The sequence below is a fragment of the Eubalaena glacialis genome, chromosome 2 (genome assembly GCF_028564815.1).
Source record: "Eubalaena glacialis isolate mEubGla1 chromosome 2, mEubGla1.1.hap2.+ XY, whole genome shotgun sequence".
In the NCBI taxonomy this organism is placed as follows: domain Eukaryota; kingdom Metazoa; phylum Chordata; class Mammalia; order Artiodactyla; family Balaenidae; genus Eubalaena; species Eubalaena glacialis.
Genome location: NC_083717.1, coordinates 35,940,980 through 35,958,337, shown reverse-complemented (window position 1 = coordinate 35,958,337; position 17,358 = coordinate 35,940,980). Strand labels below are relative to the sequence as shown.

Genomic DNA, 17,358 nt, shown 5'->3' with positions numbered 1-17,358 from the left:
CGCTTCTCTGCCAGTGAATAGAATGAACTGGCTTCATTTACAAAGGATTTAGTTACCATTTCTGAACACCTAAATATAGAAGCGGCTTTATTTTCTTGATTTACACAAGTTGTTTTCTTAATTTTTTATTCAAAGATATATTCCTGAAATTAAACTCACTTTGCAGTAATAAATCGTTCTTTTTAAGATCCATATTAACTGCCACCCTCCAAAAGGCTGCATCGTTAAGAACTGAGAACACCCAGTAGCGTACTGTTAGTCTCTTTGCTGTGGAATGGAATTTAATTACAGAATGTCCATCTTGCATATCGCCTAGAGGTGTTTAAATACTGAATTTCTAGTCCTTTTGCAAGCTTGGCTTCAGCATTATATCAAGCACACAGCTCCAGATTTCCTTAAAATTTCAAAAATGGAAACAATAAGAGGGTTCCTGCAAAAGAGATTTTATTGTAGCAAAACGTCAGCATTAAATGTGTTTTGACTAGCAATAAACTCGAGAAGCCAAGATGCCATAAACTGAAAACCTCCATTATCAATTGTAAGAATTGGGATTTTTTTGGTCCTCTAAGTGCGGTCTGATGACCATATGTAGAGATGTATTAATATAAACATGAACCCTGAACATAATGACTAATCAAAGGAAATGAATACTGAATAAAGTATGCATACACTATAATATACAACTCGAAGCATAAGTTTGATGTATTTATAACCAAGTCAGCTGTGCTAAATGCTCATTACATGTTTACCTAACAATACTTTTGTGGCCTTCTTAGAATTTAAGGAGACCTCTTGGGATGATTAGCATGACCCTGTCTCTTTTGAAAGAAGCCTGGACGGATACTTCTCAGGGAAAGCCCTTCAACTAGAAGCAGTTAGCAGCATTCACCATTTTTCTAGTCATTTCTTTTAAAAATAACAAGTGTGGATCAAAATATTTAAAGGTACCATGGTAGACTTGAGTTGTAAAGGTTTGGGGATTTAAGAGGGTCTTGATTTCTGATCCTATTTTTTTTTGTATGTGATTTTATTTATTCTCACAACAACACTAACTTCATTTTTCAGATTAAGCAACAAAGATGAGGGGATTTCCAATATATTTCTTTGTTGAGCCAGCTAATAAATGCCAAAGCTTGTTTGTATCATTTCTTTTTTAGATTCCACATATAAGCGATATCATACGATGTTTCTCTTTTATCTATTTGAGGATACAGATCATCTCTTCCTTGGCTCTTTGCCACTTCCATCATTTTAAGCCTGAAGAGGAGAAAAAAGGCAGCAGTGGGTAGCAGGAAAGGAGGCTCTTACCCTCTGCCTTTCACAGTGGTGGGGCTGTTTATAGATTTCCTGGGGTCTCCACCCAGCACTGTCTGTCTTGCTATAGAAACCGCAGAGGGTCTGTGGAAGCTCAGAGAATTGAAGGGCTGTGTGTGCAGCTCTCAAGAGCTGTGAATTGCACATTACAACACAGGGCTGCAGTACACACATGGGGTGCTAGACACTAATAAAAACTTTAAAAACGTATCCATAAGTCAACACATCATCTGAATTGTTGATTTTCAAAAACTCCTTTTCTGCCAATTTAAGAGGCACAGGCACTAAGGAGAAGCAAGTTTACCACCGATAAAAATGACAACTTTTAAAGAGCAACACTGACCTCCACTTCACTGTGAATTCATCACAGGGGCTTTGTTAATCCAAACTATCAGAATCGTTTGCATTCATAAACCATAAAAAGGTGGCTTCATCAAATCACTTCCCTTGTCTTTATTGACCACCCACTTCTGACTCAAGTTACACAGTTGAGGTCAGAGCACCTGCTTTTGACCTCCTATGTATGCAGCCAGGGTTTGTGACCCAGAGAGTGGGAAGCCTTTTGAAATAATTGATATAAAGATATTTTATGAGAATTGGAGAAGAGTGGTTTGGATAATTCACATGCACTTGAAAACTGGTTTTGCTCCTGTGTTCTCACATCCTTGCCACTAAAGATCTTGGACACCTTTGAAGTAATAGAATAGACTCAACGTCAAAAAACAAAACATCAAAACCAAGCTAACAGGTTTAAAAGATGGATGTCACACTGGTCTTCCCTTCCCCCCAGATCGCATTTCCAGATTCTGACACCCCCTGCCATAACTCTGCAGCCAGATGAAACTTTGAGAGCTTTGATCCAGAAGGTTAGCGCAGTGGTAAAACAATCACAGCCATCGAATCCATTGCACTCTATTTGAATTTAATCAAGTCACTTCAGGCTAAATCTCGGTCTAGAAGCAGTGTTTTGCATGCCTTCTTCTTTGCGTGGATGGATTTTTTCCAGCTTCATTTTGTGTTTTGATATTACCTGAATGCTCATGATTTTTCCTCCTTTACTTTTAGAGGGCTAATTCATCCAGGGTGGATCCCTCTTACTGTCTCCAGTTTCCCATCTCATTTTTACTGACAGTTCACTTTCTAACACTGTTTTATATCTTCATTGGAACTAGGAAATGAATTTAATCTCACACTTTCCAAAAATCTACTGCGGTCATGGAGATCAGGGCCAAAGTGGTAGGGGTTTTGTGTGCCTGAGAGTACCCAGCATTATCCTTTGACTGCTAATGACTCCTGCAGATCAAGGAGCTCATGTCCAGCCTTTGAATTTTCCCAGAAAAGTTCCCAGCCTGCCTGTCAGGGATAATCAGGGATGTCTCCTAATGCCTGTTATGCAATCTGCCCAGGGCGCTTGAATTCTCTCTGCTCCGGTGGCAGAGAGAAATCGGCAAAGGAACACCACCGAAGCACAGCACATGTGGATTGCAGCCTCATAAAAGCCAGATCATTTTGTTGTGTTTTTATCAGCTTTTTAAGTTTGAGACGGAATGGAGTTCTGGTTCTGTTGTGTCCTTTGTTCGAGATGGTTAAAGAACCATTGAATACCAGTGAGTCAAGTGTAGGTTTCTGAGGAGCAGAGGACCTGGGAGATTGTCTGCTCTGACTCCTCGTTTTAGAAATAAGGCAATGAAAACCCAAGGCAGTGAGTTAGGAATAGATCTGGAGCCAGAAATGCAGGTGGACCAGGTCCACTAAGAATGGTGACATTTACAAAATGAAAGAAAAAAAAAGAGAAGGGAAAGAAAGAAATCACTGAAATAAGGTAGAAGTGGTATTTTGGTTAAACCATCGGCATTGTTCTGTAAGAGATCTAAAAGCACTACTGTTCCTTTAAAAGCTAATGTGAATAAAGAGGTGACACATGAGAGAGATCTTTGTGGTGATGGACTAGTTCTGTATTTTGGTTGTGGTCACGTGTGACAAAATGGCATAGGACTCTATGCACACATTGTACCAATGTCTATTTCTTGGTTTTGATATTGTATTATAGTTGGGTAAGATGTAACCATTCCTTTGGGTAAAACTGGATGAAAGGTACACACAACCTCTTTACTGTTCTTGCAACTTACTGTGAATCTACAATTATTTCAAAATAAAAAAAAAATTTAAGCAAATTTAGAGTTTATTGTGGTTTTGTCTAAATAAAAGTCTAGGCTTACTATCTGAATGGGTGAGAAAATGAGTAACATCGCTTTATTTTAAGTAATAGCTACATCATGAAAAAATATAAAGAAAGAGATGTTTTCTTCTTCCCCTTATTATAGAAATGACTCCAAAGAGTTGAGTAGACCTAACTGGACCTAGCACTCTTGTTTGCTTCTTTCTATAGATAACTAAGAAGCTTATATATTTATTCTACCTATTTGAATCAATGTTTGTAAACTGAGTGGATGTATTGATATTGTGTTGGTATCAGATGCTATTACTTGTAGTAAAATATCTTTTGGAATAAAATGCTTTTAAGATATTCTCTCATTGAAACTTTATTTTTAAATTTTAGTCATTGAATCAAAAACACTTCAAGGAAGCAAAGGAGAGCACAGCTTTAACAGCCCTGGAGCTTTTGTTGTAGAAAATACAACAGTTGAATTTCAGAGGGGCTCCGAGAGGCAAGCCTTTAAGATTCCAGGACCTCTGATGGCTGATTTCATCTTCAAGGTAGGATGAGCCTCTTCATAAATGTCATGCATCTGGGGCCCCGCACATCTTGAATTTTAAAAAGAACACGTTTGTTTAGTAGGCAGCCAGTGACTTTTTATACAGGGCATGTGTCATTAATATTTTCACCTTGACAGTCAGTTCTTAAAAACTGTTCATCTCTCTAAAGTAGTTTCCGTTCCCCAACCCCAATAGTTAAGAAACAAGCTTCACTTTTATAGGGGAATGATTGTTCTTGCATGTATAACATCTAGTTGCTGTGTTCGGTTTTAAACCTCCAGATGGATTTCGGTGAAAATGGTCAGTGGTTAAATGCCCCATGTCTTAAACCACGACTGTGCTATTGCCGTCCTTGCAAAGGGGAGCAGAGAAGACAGAGGCCCCCTTCCTTAACCCCCTTTCCTGCTTCCTCAGCAATGTCTCATAATGAGCCCTTGTCCGGACACCTGTCACGAGGTCCCCTCACAAGAATTCTTCTTCCCTTGTAACCACGACTCTGTGTTTCCTCTCTTGGGTACATCGGGGGCATCTTCCTTCACTCAGAGGATATGAAATGTAGTGGCCAGTATATTTCCAAGGTGACACAATCTGAAATTCTTCTGATAAAACTATAAATACCTAAGATGTGCAAAAAAGGGCATTTCAGTGGATGATTTTGTCCTATCCCTTTTTGGAAACTTCAAGATGGAAAGGGAAGAAAGAAAAGAGCTCTAATTGCCAGGGATTTCTTTACCTGTGAAAAGACCCAGTGCCTTCAAAAGAACTGTCTGTGTTCCACATTAATTTGTCAAAGAGTGTTTCATTGAGACATCGGTTGTGCCAGCAGAGAAATACATTTGGAATTAGATGAGAGTTGCAAACTGACGTCCTGTTTACCTACAGTGTGACCAGCCAAGGGTCGGTCTGGGTGGAGTTGTTGTTTTGAATCTTTGGGTTTTAAATAGTCAACCTTGAAAAAAACAAGAGATTATAATATTAAAATACCAGTATTTTTTCCTGCTTCTTTTTAAAAATGGGAAGATCTGACAACTAGCTTGCATGTTGCCATAGCGATAATTGGCTGCAGCTGGGTAACAGCAGCCTTTTTATTAGGGCACACATCCTCATTTGCCAGGGTCCACACCAGGCCCTAATGTGTTCCTGACATTGAAGGTGTAAGTGTCGGTTGCCGTTCGTAGACATTTAAGTTGCCATTCCTGGACATGACTTGCCATTCCTAGACATTGAAATGACTTCTGTGTCAGACCCTCGAAGTGTCAACCCAATGTAATTCTTTGACAGTAGCTTTGTGAAAGGCTTTTGGGGAAGCCAGCTGTCATCTCTCTTTCCTTCTATTCTCTCTCATCCATTGTTATACATAAATTCTGGGCTTGGTTTGCTTCTCTTAGGGTTTTCCCATTTGATGCTCAAGTGGTAAAACACACACACACACACACACACACACACACACACACACAACCTTTTTTAAAATTCTCTTCTCATTCCTACTCAGAAGATCTGTATTCTTCTCAAGTCAATTTGAAGATATCTGTCCAAGTAGGAGACATTAGTACAGTGATGGGATGGGACAAATAGCCACAAAGGTTAAAATTTTAAGATATTGTTTGGTGAAAGTATTAGCATGGAAAATGTACTGTTTATTGATCCCATGCATAAAAACACATATACAGGGGGCTTCCCTGGTGGTGCAGTGGTTGAGAATCTGCCTGCCAATGCAGGGGACACGGGTTCGAGCCCTCGTCTGGGAAGATCCCACATGCCGCGGAGCAACTAGGCCCGTGAGCCACAATTACTGAGCCTGCGCGTCTGGAGCCTGTGCTCCGCAACAAGAGAGGCCGCGATAGTGAGAGGCCCGCGCACTGCGATGAAGAGTGGCCCCCGCTTGCCACAACTAGAGAAAGCCCTCACACAGAAACGAAGACCCAACACAGCCATAAATAAATAAATAAATAAATAAAATTAAAGAAAAAACATACACACATAAACTGTTTACTTCTACAAGTGTATGTGTACACACACACGTGTATGTATATGAATATGTGTGTGTATACGTTTTTTTTTAGTTTGAGAGGATACATTCCAAACTGAAAACACTGAGGAAACAATGGCTATTTTAGAGGGGATTGGTGCTTTGGGGGAGTGATCTTAGTTTTACTTATAATACTTTAATACTTAAAATAATTCTTAAAAAAAGAATACAGTCATATATCACATGTGTAATTAAAAATTACTTTATACCTTCTTGCCCCAATTATATAGTCACCTCTTAATAGAATGCATTTTAGCAGCATGTTGCCACTGTCTGAATTTGTACTCAGCCTTCTATTTTCCTGTCTCGGAGTTCTAGTTTTCTCAGATTTAATAAACAATTCCGGGCTTTAACTTCAATTTCTGGAAAGGTTTTGATCTCCCTTGACTGGAAAGGTTTTCTTTTTAAAAGAAAAAATATATATATATTTATTTATTTATCAAAGAGGGTGTTACACACAGCTGTCGGACTCATGCATAAATAGAACCTCATTTTCGTGCCTACAGCCGTTGTCTTTCATGAACATGGTGTGCTTGGTGGGAGAGAAATTGGCAAAATCAGAGACACTCTGATGAAGCAAGAATGACTCTGATGGTTTTCCCTGCCTTATAAGCTTGTCCAAATATTGTGGGTTTCTAGGAAATATCCTTTTCCATTAGTTACTTTTTTTTTTTTTTCCTCAGAGCACTGTAGTATTACCCAGCCTGTGTTGTTACTAAGATAAGGAACTCTGCTTCTATTCATCTCTGCTTGGCCCAGGATGCAATCAAGGGATTGCTGTCCTTTGAGTGGGAGGTTAAAAGTGTGTGTTAGGTCCCTGATGATGGTCAGCCATGTATTTCATTGTATCTCTTTCCATTCCAATCAACCAAGAGCAGCTGAATTTTAAAAAAGGAAGACCTGGCTTCAATCTGAGAGAGAAGGTGAAAACCAGCTCTGCCCCCAAGTGCTAATTTCTCTCAGCCATGGGTGCACTGAGATATAAAGGCACCCTCTTTTATACCATTCCTAGATTAGACCTAATTTCATGGACTTTTAATAAATGGACTGTTGAAAACGACTATATTCTGACGTAGAGAGTAAAATATGAAGGCATCCATGGGATGTTAGAGTCTTTTGTGGTTATTGTGCGGATTCTGAAATCTGGCAACTCACTGCACCAATGAGACAAAATTTCTTTTTTCTACTTCTTCAGAAGCTATATTTTCATGATTGGACCATTCTTGAAAAGTGCACTTTTTCTTCTTCCCAATGGGTTTCTCACTATACATTCTTATTTTCCTGAATGATCTGTTTCTCATGGATGACTCTTGTTACTGTGTTACTGAGTCACGGGTATTTTGCATGAGAGCCCCTGAAGTATTATTTTGCTTCTGCAATATGTGCATGTTGCCACCAGGGAGCAGTAGAGAGTCTTGAGCCAGTGGTTGATGCTGTATGCTTTGTTAATTGGACTGTAAGAGGCACTATCCATTCAATGAGAATTTACTGAATATCTGTGAGTACTGATATACTGTACTGATATACTTGTGCATATCAATTTTCAGTATATGCTTATGAGAATAATCTAGTAAAATAAACTTAAATGGCTTTGAGAAAGACATCTGTTTCTGTGGTTAAGTATTTTAATTATTGCTGGTGGCTTTTCCCCTCTTTAAAAAACATATCCATCTTCAAGGAAAAAAAAAAGTTTCTCTTCCTCATGGTCTGAAATCTTCCTCTTTCTCCCATTTGGATACTTTGTGTTTCTGTAGGAAAATATTTTCTGATTTCTTTTCCCATTAGTTTTCAGCTAGGCAAGCCTCTGTCTCTGGTTTCCTCCAAACACAGCTCCAGATATTTTGTATATTTTCTACCTACAAAGTCTTTCTTTTCTTTCTGGGGAGTTATGATAGCATATCTAATTTATCCAGGGCCGAGAGGATTTGAAACTGCCTGTTTTCCTCTCTCTCAAAGAGAAGATTTCAGCCTTGCAATGTGATGCAGACACTGGCTAAATTCATATGTGCACAGGTGTTTCAAAACACAGCAAGACACAGTTTTTAGAGTCTGTGCATGTGTTAGTTTCCTGAGGCTACTGTAACAAAGCACCATAAACTGGGTGGCTTAAACAACAGATGTTTAGGTCTCACAGTGCTGGAGGCTAGAACTCTAAAATCAAGGTGAGGGCAGGTCTGGTTCCTTGTAAGGGCTGTGAGGGACAATTTGTTTCGTGCCTCTCTCCTAGCCTCTTGGAGCCTCAGGTTTTCTCCCTTTGTCTTCACACCACCTTCCCTCTGTGCATGTCCACCTCTGAGCCCAAATTTCCCCTTTACATAAGCATGCCAGTCATACTGGGTTGGACCCACCTTAATGACCTCATCTTAACTTGACTAGATCTGCAAAGACCCTATTGCCAGATAAGATCATATTCTGATGTTCTGTGAGTTAGGACTTCAACATATGTTTTTGGGGATGGATACAATTCAGCCCATAACAGTGTCTAACAGAAAAGAAAATTTACCTATTTCATCATGCCTCCCAATCAGAATTCCACCTCATTTTAAGCATTTGCCATGAATCACAAAGGTAGAAACTGTTGAAATATTACATGATAGTTACTGTAATGTGGTCTGTTGAGGGAAATTTCTTGGTTAAAGCAGTTCAAATACTGTTCTAGTAGTTACCATAATTCACAGCTAAATTATTGGTGTAATATATACACAAATATGAAAAAAAGAGTTTTACAGAAAAATCTCTTCCATAAATTTTGGAAATTATTTAGAAGTGGCCAAGTAAGGCAGTTGAGTTTGAATTCATTTTCTTACCATTGTTATAAAATCATTTTCCTAACCAAACAGGAGTAGTATACACTTGTAAATGTTAATGTACATTTCCCTTTTGCCATTCTGTACTTGACCATCTCCCTTGTCAGTGGACCTATTCACCCTGGGGGTTTGAAAGTAGTGGTTAATGATTGGGCTGTTGTTAGCAGGACTGCAAAGAGCATTCATGTTCAACTTTTGATTATTAAGGTAGGATTTTCTTCTTTTTTTTAGTTTAGACTTTTGTCTTGAACGTCAGGCTTATGGAAGGAGATAAGCCTTCTATAAATTGATTTAGTTCCCATAACATTTCAAGGACCAAGGTTGGGGGACTCAATCAAAGTGCTTCTTCTGCAATATAGAGGATGCCTCTACCCCCAGTAAGGCTGAGCTGTGGGCTTAGTGTCCTCAGCGCCCTACACTCAGGAGGAGCATCCATTGTAGGGAGACCCCAGCCAGGATGTGGAGAGTCAGCTTCCTCTGCCTCAGGGCATTGTGGGTAAAAGAAGAAAACTGGGGACAGGATGGAGGAAGCAAGGCAATGAGACATGGATCATGACAGCAGTCACTCTGCAGAGCAGGGAAGCATATTAAGTAGGTTTCAAAGCTAAAGGCAGAGGAGGAGATTTGCTTCACTTTTCATTTAGAACCCAAGAGGAAAACGCCTCCTAGGGTGGCCATCTCCATCCACCACTGGGGGAAGCTACCTTGGAATGAAATTGGCATGAGTGCCATGAAATATTTAGTCACAGGTTGCGTCTGAGTTCAGCTCCCTGGAGTCTCCCTCAGCTCCTGTGTGGCATGGAAGGTATCTAGAAAATTCCATGTACTCTTGGCTGGCCAGCCTTGACATGGTGGGGGCAAAATGACCCTGCAGTGGAGGGGTAAATGTAGAGTGACCAGACATCCTAGTTTGTTCAGAAAAGACCCAGTTTCCACCTGCAGCCCTGACTTAATTCTTAGAAGCTCCTCCTTTCATCCTCAGAAACGTCCTGGCTTGGACAATAAAGCATCTGGTCTCCTTGGTAAGGGGCTGTGACCCAGGCCAGGGACTGGGGAGGAGTCCCAGCCACACCACCGAGAAACTGAGCACAAGAGTAATGTGGACTGGGCAGGGCAACAGAGGAGCCCACCCACCCTGGCTGGGGAAGAACACAGCTGAGTTCACAGGCACTGAGGCTCCCTGTGGGCCTCCCAGTGGCCAGAGGGACAAGGGACACAGCTGTGGGCCCAAGGACAGGATGAGGACCTCCAGGCATGGATCCAAGGCCTCTTTCCTTTCCCGCCTCTGTGAGGTCCTACATCAAAGACCACCATAGAGGAGATTGGTCTGGATGAGGGCACAGCAGAAAGCCTGGATGCTTCCCCACCGGAAACAGCGATACCTAAAGAGAACTCTTTAAATGAGTGAACCAGACTGACCTCCTAGGATTGAACTCCATTTAAGCTGTTTTCCCCTCCCTCCCTAGTCAGGAGGGGGCTTGTGAAGAAGATCAGAGCAGTTATAAGGAAAGAAGCTGCATCTTTGCGATTGTCTTCATAGAGTATGAGCACTTGTTGTGGCTCTACTGCCCGGTCACAAAACACAAAAGCAAAAACAAAATCTTGGGGGAGAAAAAGTTCCCTGCAGATTTAATAACTTCATTTTTCTAAAGTTTTTAGGATTGGAGGAAGGGGCATTATTATTTAATTTGTAGTTTTTATTTACTTTGAAGAAAGAATCCTTTATCTCCCATTTTGCCTATTTTGCTCTCTAAAATAATACGATATAATGCCAGCTTTCTTGGAATTGAAGAACAAATATCCAAATATGAGTCCTTCCTGGAGTTTGGATGAAAATTCTCTTACAATAGTCAGAAATTCTCAGTGGTAGTAACAGGGACTTTTTCCAAGGAAGAATGATAATACTGCATCATGTTTTAATGACATTTAAAGATATTATAATATTAATAGACCTCTAAACAATTGCATTGTCTTTTAAAATGACAATGTGGAGAACTAGAATTGAGTAAAGTTTCATCAGTATTATAAATTTAAGCGACGAGTAGTTTGTAGCTTGAGGAAAATATATGGATTGATTGATTTTTTTTTCAGAATTGTGTTATTACCAAAAAAAAAAAAAGAAGGACAGAGGACCTGAATAGACAGTTTTCCAAAGAAGACATACAAATGGCCAACAGGTACATGAAAAGGTGCCCAACATCACTAATCATCAGGGAAATGCAGATCAAAACCACAATGAGCTGTCACCTCACACCTGTTAGCATGGCTATTATCAAAAAGACAAGAGAAAACAAGTGTTGGTGAGAATATGGAAAAAACGGACCCCTGTGCACTATTGGTGGGACTGTAAATTGGTGCAGCCACTATGAAGAACAGTATGGAGGTTCCTTAAAAAATTAAAAATAGAGTTACCCTATGATCTAGTAATTCTACTTCTGGGAATATATCTGAAGGAAACAAAATCACTGTGACAAAAAGATATCTGCATCCCCGTGTTCACTGCAACATTATTTACAATAGCCAAAACATGGAAACAGCCTAAGTGTCCATCAATGGATGAATGGAGAAAGACGATGTGGTACATATATTTATATATATATATATACAACTTTCTTATATGTACATATACACACACACACACAGGAATATTATTCAGCCATAAAAAGAAGGAAATTCTACCATTTGCAGCAACATGGATGGACCTATGAGGGAATTATGCTAAGTGAAATAAGTCAGAGAAAGACAAATACTGTATGATTTCACTTACATGTGGAATCTAAAAAAAATCGAAACTCACAGGTACAGAGAACAGATTGGTGGTTGCCAGAGGCAGGAAGAGGGTGAAATGGGTGAAGGGGGTCAAAAGGTACAGATTTCCAGTTACAAGATAAATAAGTTCTGGGGATGTAATGTATAGTACAGTGACTAAAGTTAACAATACTCTATTGTATATTTGAAAGTTGCAAAGAGAGTTATCTGAGACACCTGTGGGAGGAAGGAACCTTGGAACAAAATTAAGCCTCTGGCAGAAAGGGAAAGGGAAATGGATATTGGTAAGCAAGTAAATGCATCTGCAACAATAAGGATTATTTCTTTCTGTAAAACATCTGGGCTTAATGCCTTTTCTTTCCCTCCCTCCCTCCCTCCTTTCCTCCCTCCCTCCCTCCTTTCCTCCCTCCTTCCCTCCTTTATTCTATTTCTTTTTGGTGGTAATGAACAAGACTTAGAAAACCATTTCAGTACCTCTTAGGTTTATTGATTTATTTAGGGTTCTATTTCTGAGTCAATCTTGCAATTTATTATTTTCTCGAAAAGTGTCCAATTGATCTAATTTTTCAAACTTAACTTTTCAAAAATAATCATAGCATTCCTTTATCACTAAAAACAAACAAAACAACAACAACAAAAACAGACTCAAGTACCTATGTCTCTTTCATTCCTAAACTTGTTCACTGGCTCCTTGTCTAATTTTTGTTTTGTTCAAACCATCCAAAGATTTGTCTCTGAGACATTTAAGAACTAGATTCGAGGCTTGATAACTCTCAGAGTTCATTAAAAAATTCTATTTATGTAAATTTTAATTTTTGTTTCCTTTATCTTTACATGGTTTTATTTTGGTATTGTGTTTTTAACTTCTAGAGCTAAATTCTTAATTCATTTTATTTTCAATTTTTGTTCTCCATTAAATGTATTTAGGGCTATCAGTTTCCCCATACAGAAGTTCTTAATTTTGTTGTGGTGTAGGTTATTAATTTTAAACTTTATGTGTAAGCTATTTGTATCCTGGCTAAAAAAATCTTTGCCTTATTTAGGATCAAAAATATTCACGTATGTTTTCCTCTGGAAATCTTACTGTTCTACCTTTCATACTAAGAGCTATAATCCAACTAGAATTGATACTTGTATATGTTGTGAAGTGGAATCAATATCTTTTTCCCATGGCTATGCAATTGACCCAAAACCATTAGGTGAAAAGACAATCCCTTCCCCATTTCTCTTAAATCCCAAACTATGTATGTGTGGGTCTATTTCTGCACTCTGTTCTGTTTCATTGGCCTATTTGCACCAATACCATTGTGACTTAATTACTGTAGCATTAAAATAAGTCTTGATATCTGGTAGTGTAAATACTTCAGCTTTGTTCTTGAAGATTATCTCTGATATTCTTGACTCCTTCCATTTCCATATCAATTTTGAAATATGCTTCTAAATTTTTATAAAATTCTGCTGATTTTGATTGGAATTACATTGAATTTGTAGGTCAAATTGGAGAAAATTGACTTTCCAATATCAAGTCTTCCAATCCATAAATATGGTATATTCATCCCTTTGTTTAGTTCTTTTTAAATTCTTCTCAATAATGTTTATAATTTTCAATGTCTATGATTTGCGTATCTTTTGTTAAATTAATTCCCAAATGTTTGTTATTTTGATGTTATTGTAAATGTTTTAAAATTTTTTTCTGTTTGTTTTCTGCTGGAGTATGAAAATCTAATTGATTTTTGTATATTGACATTTTATTCTCACTATATTCACTTGCTAATACTAATAGTTTGTGAATTCTCTTGGATTATGTACATACACAGTTATGACACCTGCAAATAATGAGTTCTGTTTCTTCTTTCCAATTACTCTATGCTTTTAAACATTTTCTTGCTATATTCCGTTACTTAGGACATCTAGTATAATGCTGAATAGAAGTAGTGATGGCAGCTATGCTTGTCATGCTTCTCACTTTCAGGACAAAGATCTCTATAATTCCCCAATTATGTATGATGTTTTCTATAAATTTCTTGTAGATGTTTTTATCTGATGAAATAAATTTTTTCCTAGTTTGCATCATTAATGTATATAAGCGTGGAATTTTATTAGATGCCTTTTTGCATTTTTTGAAGTGATCATATTTTTTCTTTTTTTCCTTTTAATATAGTGAATTACATTGATTTTCAGATGTTAAACCAATCTTACCTTCCTTTAATAAACCTCACTTGGTCATTATTATTTTTTATTAGAATTTATTATTAGTATTTACTTATAAGTATTTATTTTATTATTAATAAAAAGGATTATCCTTTTATATATCACGAGGTATGATTTTTTTAAATTTCAATTTTATTTTATTTATTTTCTACATATAGCAGGTTCTTATTAGTTATTTTTTTAAATAAATATTAATGTATATATGTCAATCCCAATCTCCCAATTCATACCACCACCACACACACCACCCCCCACTGCCCCCGCTTTCCCCTCTTGGTGTCCATATGTTTTTTCTCTACATCTGTGTCTCTATTTCTGCCTTGCAAACCAGTTCATCTGTACCATTTGTCTAGATTCCAAATATATGCGTTAATATACGATATTTGTTTTCTCTTTCTGACTAACTTCACTCTGTATGACAGTCTCTAGGTCCATCCACATCTCTACAAATGACCCAATTTCGTTCCTTTTTATGGCAGAGTAATATTCCATTGTATATAGGTGCCACATCTTCTTTATCCATTTGTCTGTTGATGGGCATTTAGGTTGCTTCCATTACCTGACTATTGTAAATAGTGCTGCAGTGAACATTGGAGTGCATGTGTCTTTTTGAATTATGGTTTTCTCTGGGTATATGCCCAGTAGTAGGATTGCTGGATCATATGGTAATTTTACTTTTAGTTTTTTAAGGAACCTCCATACTGTTCTCCATAGTGGCAGTGTCAATTTACATTCCCACCAGCAGTGCAAGAGGGTTCCCTTTTCTCCACACCCTCTCCAGCATTTGTTGTTTATAGATTTTCTGATGATGCCCATTCTAACCAGTGTGAGGTGATACCTCATTGTAGTTTTCATTTGCATTTCTCTAATAATTAGTGATGTTGAGCATCTTTTCATGTGCCTCTTGGCCATCAGTATGTCTTCTTTGGAGAAATGGCTATTTAGGTCTTTGGCCCATTTTTGGATTGGGTTGTTTGTTTTTTTAATATTGAGCTGCATGAGCTGTTTATATATTTTGGAGATTACTCCTTTGTCCGTTGATTCGTTTGCAAATATTTTCTCCCATTCTAAGGGTTGTCTTTTCGTCTTGTTTATGGTTTCCATTACTGTGCAAAAGCTTTGAAGTTTCATTAGGTCCCATTTGTTTATTTTTGCTTTTATTTCCATTACTCTAGGAGGTGGGTCAAAAAAGATCTTGCTGTGATTTATGTAAAAGAGTGTACTTCCTATGTTTTCCTCTAAGGGTTTTATAGTGTCCAGTATTACATTTAGGCCTCTAATCTATTTTGAGTTTATTTTTGTGTATGGTGTTAGGGAGCGTTCTAATTTCATTCTTTTACAAGTAGCAGTCCAGTTTTCCCAGCACCACTTATTGAAGAGACTGTCTTCTCCATTGTATATCCTTGCCTCTTTTGTCATAGATTAGTTGACCATAGGTGGGTGGGTTTATCTCTGGGCTTTCTACCCTGTTCCATTGATCTATATTTCTGTTTTTGTGCCAGTACCATATTTGTTTTGATGAGTGTCGCTTTGTAGTATAGTCTGAAGTCAGGGAGCCTGATTCCTCCAGCTCCGTTTTTTTTCCCTCAAGATTGCTTTGGCTATTCGGGGTCTTTTGTGTCTCCATACAAATTTTAAGATTTTTTTGTTCTAGTTCTGTGAAAAATACCATGGGTAATTTGATAGGGATTGCATTGAATCTGTAGATTGCTTTGGATAGTATAGTCATTTTCACAATATTGATTCTTCCAATCCAAGGACATGTTATATCTCTCCATCTGTTTTTGTGTCATCTTTGATTTCTTTCATTAGTGTCTTATAGTTTTCTGAGTACAGGTCTTTTGTCTCCTTAGGTAGGTTTATTCCTAGGTATTTTATTCTTTTTGTTGCAATGGCGAATGGGATTGTTTCCTTAATTTCTCTTTCTGATCTTTCGTTGTTAGTGTATAGGAATGCAAGAGATTTCTGTGCATGAATTTTGTATCCTGCAACTTTACCCAATTCATTGATTAGCTCTAGTAGTTTTTTGGTGACATCTTTAGGATTCTCTATGTATAGTAGCATATCATCTGCAAACAGTGACTGTTTTACTTCTTCTTTTCCAATTTGTATTTCTTTTATTTCTTTTTCTTCTCTGATTGCTGTGGCTAGGACTTCCAAAACTATGTTGCATAAGAGTGGCGAGAGTGGACATCCTTGTCTTGTTCCTGATCTAGAGGAAATGGTTTCAGTTTTTCTCCATTGAGAATGATGTTTGCTGTGGGTTTGTCATATATGGCCTTTATTATGTTGAGGCAGGTAGGTTCCCTCTATGCCCACTTTCTGGAGAGTTTTTATCATAAATGGGTGTTTTGTCAAAACTTTTTGTCAAAAGCTTTTTCTGCACCTATTGAGATGATCGTATGGTTTTTGTTTTTCAATTTGTTAATATGGTGTATCACATTGATTGATTTGCGTATATTGAAGTATCCTTGCATCCCTGGGATACATCCCACTTGATCATGATGTATGATCCTTTTAATGTGTTGTTGGATTCTGTTTGCTAGTATTTTCTTGAGGATTTTTGTATCTATATTCATCAGTGATATTAGTCTGTAATTTTCTTTTTTTGTAGTATCTCTGTCTGGTTTTGGTATCAGGGTGATGGTGGCCTCCTAGAGTGAGTTTGGGAGTGTTCCTTCCTCTGCAATTTTTTGAAAGCGTTTGAGAGGAATGGATGTTAGCTCTTCTCTAAATGTTGGATAGAATCCACCTGTGAAGCCCTCTGGCCCTGGACTTTTGTTTGTTGGAAGATTTTTAATCACAGTTTCAATTTCATTACTTGTGATTGGTCTGTTCATATTTTCTATTCCTTCTTGGTTCAGTCTTGGAAGGTTATACCTTTCTAAGAATTTGTCCATTTCTTCCAGGTTGTCCATTTAATTGGCATAGAGTTGCTTGTAGTAGTCTTTTATGATGCTTTGTATTTCTGCGGTGTCTGTTTTAACTTCTCCTTTTTCATTTCTAATTTTATTGATTTTAGTCCTCTCCCTCTTTTTATTGATGAGTCTGGCTAAAGGTTTGTCAATTTTGTTTATCTTCTCAAGGAATCAGCTTTTAGTTTTATTGATCTTTGCTATTGTTTTCTTTGTTTCTATTTCATTTATTTCTGCTCTGATTTTATGATTTCTTTCCTTCTGCTAACTTTGGGTTTTGTTTGTTCTTCTTTCTCAAGTTCCTTTAGGTGTAAGGTTAGATTGTTTATTTGAGATGTTTCTTTTTTCTTAAGGTAGGATTGTATTGCTATAAACTTCCCTATTAGAACTGCTTTTGCTGCATCCTATAGGTTTTGGATCATCGTATTCTTGTTGTCATTTGTCTTTAGGTATTTTTTGATTTCCTCTTTGATTTTGTCAGTGATCTCTTGGTTATTTAGTAAAGTATTGTTTAGCCTCCGTGTGTTTGTGCTTTTTACTTTACTTTTTTTTCCCTGTAATTGATTTCTAATCTCATAGCATTGTGGTCAGAAAA

At 37.7% G+C, this 17,358-nt stretch overlaps 1 protein-coding gene across 1 annotated transcript in view; it reads left to right on the top strand.

Moving 5' to 3' along the window:
* ADAMTSL3 (ADAMTS like 3) overlaps positions 1-17,358 on the top strand; it is a 374,428-nt gene that overhangs the window by 190,541 nt on the left and 166,529 nt on the right. The window contains exon 9 of the mRNA XM_061179848.1: positions 3,875-4,032. Coding sequence (XP_061035831.1) covers positions 3,875-4,032 — 158 coding nt within the window. The remainder of the gene's footprint in view (positions 1-3,874; positions 4,033-17,358) is intronic.